The sequence below is a fragment of the Mustela nivalis genome (genome assembly GCF_964662115.1).
Source record: "Mustela nivalis genome assembly, chromosome: 17".
Taxonomy (NCBI): Eukaryota; Metazoa; Chordata; class Mammalia; order Carnivora; family Mustelidae; genus Mustela; species Mustela nivalis.
In genome coordinates, this window is record NC_139036.1 from 44,092,353 (window position 1) to 44,102,067 (window position 9,715).

The 9,715-nt window shown below is 56.2% G+C and overlaps 1 protein-coding gene across 4 annotated transcripts; it reads right to left on the reverse strand.

The window, feature by feature from the left end:
- Positions 1-558: 558 nt before the first annotated feature.
- On the reverse strand, positions 559-6,058 carry SLC25A39 (solute carrier family 25 member 39). Of its 4 annotated transcripts, XM_082707626.1 has the most exons (13): positions 5,857-6,058; positions 5,636-5,737; positions 3,878-3,977; positions 3,685-3,744; positions 3,514-3,558; positions 3,134-3,267; positions 2,705-2,772; positions 2,438-2,562; positions 2,081-2,254; positions 1,654-1,763; positions 1,358-1,439; positions 1,197-1,277; positions 559-1,105 (listed from the first exon to the last, which is right to left on the reverse strand). In XM_082707626.1, the coding sequence occupies exons 3-13, from the start codon at positions 3,960-3,962 to the stop codon at positions 990-992; spliced, it is 1,080 nt and encodes a 359-aa protein (XP_082563752.1). In that variant the 5' UTR covers positions 3,963-3,977; positions 5,636-5,737; positions 5,857-6,058; the 3' UTR covers positions 559-989. The 4 variants fall into 4 exon arrangements, with proteins under 4 accessions (XP_082563752.1, XP_082563754.1, XP_082563751.1 ...); XM_082707628.1 differs by lacking the exon at positions 5,857-6,058 and having other exon boundaries at positions 3,134-3,243; XM_082707625.1 differs by lacking the exons at positions 5,636-5,737; positions 5,857-6,058 and adding an exon at positions 5,259-5,416.
- Between the last annotated feature and the right edge of the window lie 3,657 nt (positions 6,059-9,715).

Here is a 9,715-nt window from a genome sequence, read left to right on the forward strand (position 1 = left end):
GCTTATGCTGGGTCCGTAACCAGGGTGATGGTAGACCAGACACCACGGGTGTGCGCCCCACGGGAGCAAACTGGTCAGAACGATTGAGGAAGTTGGGGTGCTTTTGTCCTGTCCAGGGAAAGACCACAACGTGTCGGTGCCCCATTCAACCTGAGGCTCTTAGTAACTTGATTAGCCCCCAGCAGGGAAGACATTGAACAGCACGAGGGCGGGACAGAGGCAGCCAGCCCTGGCAGGGCCCTGTTCTCTGAGACTTTCCTCATCCTGAGGGATTCAGCTTTGGCCCAGAGTTGCACCCCCAGTGAAGCATCCGCCCTCTGCTGTCACTTGGAGGGTATCCGTGGGGAGAGGTCTTGCCACCCTCCCCCGTGGCTCTAACACTACCCGTCACCCCCTCAACTCTGGGTCCTCACCCTGACCCAGCTCTAAGTTGGCAGGGTGTCCTCTCTGTGGATACCACCTGGGTCGTCAGAGCCAACCTCTGGGTCCCTTCCAGGGGACCACTCACCAAGTCCTCCTCCTCCCCACCCCTCCCCACCCCGCAGTCACAGGCGCTAATGAGAGGTTCATCGTCTTTAGATTCAAGGAATTCACAGGGACGGGGGGGGGGGGGGGGGGGCAGACTACACCAGGCCCAGGGTTTGGTGGCTCCCAGGAGCAGACCACCGCTACAGCAAACACACAGGGAAACGGTGGCAAGGGAGGGGACAGATAGCAGATTTGGTCTTGAACTTGGGTAGGGGTGGTGGTGGTGGTGGAAAAGTGATTATCCTTGGGGCTTGGGAATGAGAAACAGCAGGAATAAAGCTGTTTTGGGGAAGGGGCGTGGGCAGGCCTCGTGGGCAAGCCCCTACCCCCCTAGGACTCGTAGTTGAGGGGGATGGGAAATGAGGCCCCTCCCCTCAGTGCTGAGGACAAGGCACTTGGCTCAGTCTCCTTCGGCACCCCCCAGCCACAGAAGAGATGGGGTCCTTGTCCCCCGGCTCCTTCTAAGAGCCCAGAGGCTGTTCTCTGTTGAGCTTCTGGAAGAAGCCTTTGCCAAACTCGTAGGTGCTGATCATGATGGCACAGGAGGGAGCAGCCTTGATGATCCTTGGGAGAAAGCCTGCAAAGGGAGTGGGGGTTAGGGTCAGAGGTCAGGACCCCAGGGGGCCCCAATCCTTCCTGAGCTTGGACACATACACACACACACTCACCTGCAAAGAGGCCCCTGGTGCCCGACTCAGCCCGGATCCTCCGCAGCAACAGCCACGTGGAGTCGGCGCGTGGGGGCGTCACTGCAAACATGAGGCACAGCCAGGTCAGGACCCCGCCTGGGTCCCCACCCGCACAGCCCCGCACCAGCCAGAACCTTCACCTCTCACAGCCTCCACTGCTCCCAGCGCGACCTGGCGCTGAGTCTTCACCACGTCAAAGGGTAGAGTCAGGATGGCCGCCACCTGGTGGGGTGGGGAGAGGGCTGGTCTCGGGTCCCAGGACCCCCTCCCTCGTGTCCAGCCGAGCTCTGCCAGCCTTAGCTAGGGCTTCACTAGGCAGGGTGAGCTTGCTCCTCAAGAGGGAGCTACCCAAGCCCGTCTCCCTGGAGCGCCTCCCACAACTCTCGGGCCTCCCAAGGCCACTCGCACTGGCCTTGTCTGGGCCCAATCAACTCACCGTCCCTGAGATGCCGCCAGCCACGAAGCTGATGCCCACAGATGGCTGGTCTTTTGGTCTGAGCCCACTCAACCAGCTCTTCACCAACTCATAGTTGAACCAGTACAGGGCTTGGGGATGTTGGGAAACACTCATTAGAGTCAGGAAGGGCAGCAGGGTGGTCTCAAACCTCCCATTTTTCACCCCCGCACAATGCAACGAGCCCTTCCTCTGGAGAATGAGGACTGTCTGTGGCAGACCAGTTTCTGTGACAGATCCTCCGTGAGAATTTTCTCCTGGAAACCTGGGTGACTACCCCACCCGCTGAACCCATTTCACAGATGAGATATTCAAGGTCCAGAAAAGCAACTTCAAAGTCACCACACTGTAGACCACCTGTATGTCATCCAGAGGCTCCCTTACCCCACCCCCCGCATCCAACTCCTACCTGAAAAGGGCACATCCCGAAGGGCAGTGGGGCCCCAGCCTAGCCACAGTGAGCGCCAGCCGCCCTGGGCCATGGCAGCTCGGACACAGGATCCCAGCTCCCGGTAGGACACGTGCTGAGCCTGCAGCTTTGTCCGCACCAGCTCCAAGGGGCTGATCACAGTCACAGTGCCCACTGCAGGGGAACAGTATGGAGGGGTCAGCTCACAGGGCCCGATAGACACCGCCTCTCCCGGGATTTAGGGGCCCAAGAGATCCCTCCACCCCTAAGCTGCCAGACACTAGAGCTGGAAGCCCGCACCGGGCTCCGGCAGAGCTGGGGGTCGGAGAGAGATCAAGGGCCCCGGGCTGTGCTCACAGCGGGCTAGTGCGCCAGCCACCATGGGGGCGTAGAGATCAGAAGTCAGGGCTCGACCACAAAGGAAGGTCTTGAGTTGGTCATACGCGGTGAAGTAGATGGCAGTGGCCGGTACAGTCATAACCCTGGGAGCGTGAACAGACGTTAGCTGAGACTCCCAAAGGCTCCCAACCTTCCAGGCGCCCCCACCCCAGCCACCATGACAGGAGAGTAAAGGATCAGAGCAGGAGAGCAGGGAAAAGCAATGTGCGGGACTGGGAGACTCACAAGGTGGCTGGGAGGCCGCTCCACAGGGTCCTGGTGCCCTCGTGTCTCACGATCTTCACAAAGGCATCCTGGCCGCACAGACACCAGCCCACAAGGAGGGAGGAGGAATGTGAATGAGCCCTGTGATGGGGCCCACCTGGACTGGGCCCCAGCCTGATGCCCTCACCTCCGCCCGCAGCCCTGGGTCCTGCTGGGAGGCGAGAGCCCCTCAGGCCAGCACATGTGCAATCACCCATTTAGCTCCCAACAGACTCCCACTCACCCTTCAAACCACAGAGAGGTACCACCTCCACCGGAGAGCCCTTCCCAAGCTGCCCCGGCTACTGCTACTTGCTTTTCACCACCCACTCCTCCTTGGGTCTCCCACCCGACCGAAGTGAATCCCTCCAGAGCACTCAGATTCAAGGCGGGGGCCCAGCCGCTCCTCACCACGGTGCCGGTGAAGCGGGTGGGGTCCTGAAACCAGGTGGCACAGCGGGCACCGTTCGGGCACAGGTAGAGGGGCTCCAAGACCCCGTTGCAGTACAGGAGGCACTTCCCTGTGGATCGGAGAGAGGAGGGCACTGGGGAAGGGAAGAGGGTATTAGGAGGACACTGCCCTGGGACCCCGCAGGGAGGGGGGTGAGTCCCATCCCTTGGAGGCCAGCACAGGCCATGGTCTCCAGGTGAACATTCTTGTTCAGGACACAGGGCTCGCTGGTAGGACCTGGAAGTGTGTGGTAGGGCTGTGGGCACTCAGGTCCCCTGGGGAGACTGGGCCACTCTATGCCCTGGACTTTCACAAGCTCCCTATGGTTTGGGGAACTCACATTTCACGTAGGGGAGGCTCCAGAGTCTGGAGGGAGGCATCAGCTCTAAAACACAAGACAGTCCCTTAAGTCAGAAGGGCCCCCCCCCCTCCGACCTGTCCCAGGGACCCCATCTCTGGGAGATCTTGGTTTTGCCCAGGCCCCTTCTGGGCTCCAAGTCTAGGCACTCACCGCTGGCCATCGAGGGGCGCTGAGACTGCAGGCGAACTTTCACCACGTCCAGGGGCGTCACTGGAGAAGAAGGGCAGGTCTGAAGGCTCCTTTCAGGACCCCACCGTTGACCCCTACCCCAGGACCAAGTCGCCTCCAATCTCTGGCCTGTCCCAGTCCCCAGCTGTCCCCTTCCCACCTCCCCAGATCTTACTGAAAAGGGAGGTGACCACAGCCCCAGTGCCCGAGGCCACCATTTGTTGGAGGGGGCTAATGCCCCCAGGGTCCTGGTCAGCCATCTTGTAGCTTCAATTCTGAAAAACAAACAAGTCCATTGGAACCGCCACTCACAAAACAAAAACCAGTGGGAAGGGGAGACACGAGGCAGGGGCACTTTGGGATCTGACACAGCCCTTTACCTGAATTCACACACTAAATATGAACTCAGACAATCCTCACAATTACCTTTTATTTTTATTTTTGAAGACTTTATTTATTTGAGAGAAAGAACAGCACCAGTGGGGAGGAAAGTGAGAACCAGGATCAGGGAGCCCAATCGGGGCAGGATCCCAGGACCCTGGAATCATGTCCTGAGCGGAAGGCAGAAGTTTAACAGACTTAGCCACCCAGATACCCTCACAATTACATTTTATTTATTTATTTATTTTTAAAAATTTTATTTATTTATTTGACAGACAGAGATCACAAGTAGGCAGAGAGGCAAGCAGAGAGAGGAAGAAGCAGGCTCCCTGCAGAGCAGAGAGCCCGATGTGGGACTCGATCCCAGGACCCTGGGACCATGATCTGAGCCGAAGGCAGAGGCTTTAACCCACTGAGCCACCCAGGCACCCCCACAATTACATTTTAAAGCAATTCAGTCAGCTCTACTTTGCCAGTGGAGAAACAGATTCAGAGAGGTGAAACGACCTGAACAAGGTCACTCTGGGAGCAGACAGGAAGGAAATTTGGGTAGTTACTCATTACTTAAGAAACAACAACGGTCCACTGTCATTCCCCCTTGTGAGTAACACGGAATTACTGTGCCCCCTCATTGGGGGAAGGCGCCCCGTCTGGCCCTGAGAACCCAAAGATCGATCAAACGCCTGAGCCCCCTCCTCAGCCCCCGACTCCCGAGGCGGGCACTTCTGTGCCCCGTCACCGGGAGTGGAAGGTGGGGCAGAGCGATGGGGGAAACGTGTAAACAAATCTGATGGCCGCGAAAAGACCGTCCGCTCTCGGAACTGAAGGCTGGGTTCCCGGCCCTCCCTCCCGTACCCTCCCGAGGCCGGAAGGGCCAGTCCCTCAGGCCTGGATGGGAAGGGCAATCTCTCTCTGCTCTCTCTCCCCAAGACAGAGGCCGGAGGTTCGACCAAGAGAGCGGGAAGAAGGTGTGCGAAGACAGGATCTCCCCTTGCTCCTCGGAGCAACCCCGTCTCCGCGCGCAGCGGACGCCGGATGGGACGACCAGATCTGCCTGACGTCTGGAGAGTCCGGGACCCCAGCCCAACCCCGGGTCAGGTTCCTCGGGACCTCCGGAGGCCCATCTCCGCCCCCGCTCCCTGCCAGGCCCTTAACCCCGGTCCTGCTCTGCCCACCTGACTCCAGGCCAGTGCTCGCGCTGCACGGCGCCCGGGGCCCAGCGGGCCCATGGCGGCTCCGCGGCCGGTGTGCGGTCCGCGCGCGCTCGCCCCGCACCAAGGCCGTCGCTGAAGGCTCTCAAGCCCGCCCCGCCCCCAGGACCGCGCCACGAGGCTCCGCCCTCCATCGGCCGACCAGCTACATGCCCGGAGTTCCATCGGACCCGCCCACCAGCCGCAGCTCCGGGACCCGCCGCGCCCCACTCCCAGCGCTGCCGCTGCGCCGCGGGTACCCGGCCGGGCCAGCGCTCCAAGCAAGGTCATGGGTCTCCACTTTGCGCGTGACCGGTGGTAGCACCGCAGTTAACTGTGTATTCTCACAAACTCCATCCCACCAGTGCCCTGGCCGAGCGTTGTCCCGGGAGTCCCGGCGCTCCCCTTATCTTGCCGGGCCAGCGTGGGTAACGCGCTCTCCGCCTCTTCCTCAGCGTCCTCATCTGCGAGAAGGCAGGGATTTGAATCAGTTCTTCCAAGGCCACGGGGATATCAAATAGCGATGACAAATAGTTACCCGCCAGGCTCCTTGCTGAGGCTTTACAACATAATGGCGACCTACCAAACAGGAATTAGCATTATCCCCATTTTACAGGTGATCCACTGAGGCGCATCCAAAACCAGTCGGCAGACCGCTGGGTTCCGTGCGCCCGTGGGCGCTGGGATTAGACGAGGTGCGACTCGGGCCAGCCAGGTTGGGGCAGGGAGAAGGTTGGCCCGGGAGCCAGGAAGCCAGGAAGCCCGGGGTCAGCCGGACTCAACTTAGTCCCACCACCGCGTGACCTTGGGCAAGTGACACCACCACTCTGGGCCTCGGGTTCCTCCTTCGCACAGTGAGAGGACTGAGTACGGAAGAAGGGGTCTGACATTTTTTCCGTTGGTTACTCTCACAACATTACTTCCATGCCCCCAAACTTTTAGAAATATATTATTATTTGGTTCGTTTTTACAGAAGATGAAACTGAGGCTCGAAGTTTTAGTGTCTGGAGTTCGAACCTTCCAGGTACTTCACCCTGCACCAGGCTGCCTCCCTGGGCGACAAGTGGGCTTAAATACTGCGCTGGCGTCTCTAATCGCGCTTCTCAGGGAGACAAATCTGTCTCCCATGCAAGCCCCGCACCAGAAAGCCCGCCACCTGCCTCGCCTTTAAAACTTTTGTGCGGTCCTAATTATTTGTCCGAACACAGAAAAACGAACACGGCGTGCGAGCCTGCACCTTTAAGAAGGGAGAGCGTGACTTTGACGTCACCAGGTTCTCGGGCTTAAGTCGCCCAGCCATTCAGCGCCCGCGAGGTTTGCACATGGATTCTAAGGGGCCAACCATCAGCTTTCCCTGAAACTGGCTTTGCGGCTCTGAGAGGTTTGGCAGCCCAAGTTCGGGGGCGGGAGAGTGCAAACAGTAACCGGTGAAGGGGCTGCTGGTCGAAAGGGCAGGACAGAAGGTGCCCTTTGCATTCCCTTTCCCCCATCCAGTGGAGGTCTGAAATTACACAAAATCATTTTATCAACTGTATGTTAATGCCATAACCCAGTTCTATTTCGGTCTTTCATAGCCTCAAAGTTAGGGCTTACCTGAATAGTCCCCAGCCCAGAGCCACTCTCCCCATTTTACAGAGGAGGAAACTAAGGGTCACAGGCATAGTGATTCCTAGTGTATAACGGAACCAAGACTTCTCCTGTGCAATCTCCGTTTTATCAATGAGAAAATGGAGGCCTAAGAGATCAATCGCACCAAGGTCACTGAAATGAAAGAGCCAGAATTCAAACCCAGAATTGCCTGAGTCCGGAGGAGCTGCCACCCACCCCATGCTCAGCCTGGGTTCTCTGCTCGCCTGTGAAGTTTTTATTGAGCCGAGCCGCAGGCTTCAAGAACTCCAAGAATACAGCCCATAGGGCAACAGCCCTTGTCTGCCTCAAGGTCAGAGCCGCTAGAAGGCAGAGACCTGGCTGTTTCCTGCAGGAGCTGAGCAACCTTTAGCAAATGTCTTACCTCCTTGAAGCCCGAGTTTCCCCCTTTATAAAATGAGCTGATGGGGATAAAAATGCACCCACCTAACAGGAATGGTTTGAGAATTCAATTAGTTAGTAGCTGTAATGTGTTTGGACCCTTGTCTATCATGTGGCAAACACTCAATGACTATTATTATTATTGCTGTCATCATTATTATTGATTCCCCCCAACACCAACACCACCACTTGAACTGTATCACAGAAAGTTCTGGAAAGGCCCTTTAGAGAACCAGGTTCTGGTCCTACCTCTGACTCCAAAACAGGCACAGAGAGTAATAATTCCCTTCACCCCTTCCTGCCCTGTAAAGTAGAGGTCAGGAACCAGGTCTGGTGATCTCTGAGCCTCAGTCCCCACCCCCTCCACAGCAGAATAAGGGGCTTGCATTCCATTTCTGGTTTTCTTCTTGTGATAGGATGCTTTTGAGATTTGTTGCTACACCCCAGTTTCCTTATCTGCAAATAATCCCGCCCAATTTACAAACTCCTAACTAAACTCTGGTCTGTGAAAGCCCTGTCAAGAGTTGACAAATGAGGGGCGTCTGGGTGGCTCAGTGGGTTAAAGCCTCTGCCTTCAGCTCAGGTCATGATTCCAGAGTCCTGCGATCAAGTCCCACATCGGGCTCTCTGCTCCGTGGGGAACTTGCTACCCCCTCTCTCTTTCTGCCTGCCTCTCTGCCTACTTATGATCTCTGTCTGTCAAATAAATAAATAAAATCTTTAAAAAAAAAAAAAAGAGTTGACAAATGGTTCTGTGGCCCCATCAGGACCCCAGAGATGATCAGATCACAGTCCCTGCTTCTGCCACAGAGGAATGCCTTGAGGCATCACTGGTTCGACCAAAGCCCATTGTGGCAGCCATCTGGGCAGGTAGGAGAGGTGATCTTTGGGCAATGAGGCACCGCTGGAGCCGGTGGCTGTCTCTCCCAAGGATGGTCATGGCGGCTGCAGGCGGGAGCAGCAGCCTTGAGATGCCCAAGCCTGGACACCTGAGGAGGAAACAGCCACTGTCTTGGCTCACTTGGCCATGGTTCATCCTGTGGCCATCACTGGCCTCCTCATCAGATGGAAAAACAGAAACGCCTTTCAATCGTAAAAGGGGAGAAAACAGTACCAGCCCCAGGAGCTGTTGTGGGGATGGATGGACAAGTCCTTGACTGACACTGAAGGAGGGACAGACACGGAAGGTAATTTATTGTGAGACTGAATTCTTCCCCAGCAAGCCCAGCGGCAGGACAGTGTCCTCCCCAACCCCACTCCCAGCTTGCATGCCCAGGGCCTAGAAAGACATGTGTGGGGTTCAAGTAGGGCTTAGGTTCCTCTCGTGGACCCCACCTGCACCTGTGAGTTCACGGCCAGCGCTGTTCCCACCTGGAGCTACCTTCCTGGAGGCCGGCCCCACAGCAGCAGGCCCAGTGAGCTGCAGAGGAGAAATCCAAACTCCCGGCCTAGAGCTAAATGCCAAGTCAGATTTTTTTTTTAGATATATATATATTTATTTATTTATTTATTTATTTGTCAGAGAGAGCGCGCACAAGGAGGCAGAGTGGCAGACAGAGGTGGAGAGAGAAGCAGGCTTCCTGCCGAGCAAGGGAGCAAGGAGTCCAATAGAGGACTTATCCCAGGACCCTGGGATCATGACCTCAGCAGAAGGCAGTGGCTTAACTGACTGAGCCACCCTGGCCTCCCTCAAGTCAGATTTTTGATGGGACCTTGAGGGCCGGGAGGCGTGGGTGAGTTACAGAAAACTTTATTGGGCCAACTGGAGAAAACGTAATAAGGCCTATAGATCTTACGTCATCAAGGTTAACTTTCTTGAGTGTGATCACCAGACTGTGGTTTTGCTAGAAAATGTCCTTGTTTTTAGGAAATGCACACTAAAGTGTTTAGGGCTGAGTGGCTGCAACTTAGTCTCAAACGGTTCGGCAAAATAGAGAGAGATACAGCCAATGTAGCAAAATGTGAACAATGCGTGAATCAGGGTAAAGGGTATATGGGTGCTCATTGTACCACTCTTGCAATTTGTCTGAAATTTTTAGTTTTCAAAAACAAAAAGTTGGAAAAAAAAGTTGGGGGGAAAGAAAATTTTCCCTCTGAAATACTTAAAGAACCAGAAAGCAACAAAGTTTTTTGTTTTTGTTTTTGTTTTTTTTTTTGAAGGTTAAAAAGATACCCATAATAGCTAGGATCAAACCACTTGGGAAAGGACATCTCTACTCACCAACCCTCTCCCCCCCCACCCCACCTCCCCACCCCAGGCCTGAGAGGGTGGGTTGGGGAGTTTCTGAACACCGAAGGCTTCATTGAGGGGACGCTGGATGTGGTCTGAGGAGGGGGCCCCCAGAAAGGAAGGGTCCTGACTAAGACCTTCCAGAATTGTCTCCCTCCACTCCCACTCCCAGCCTGACTCCCAG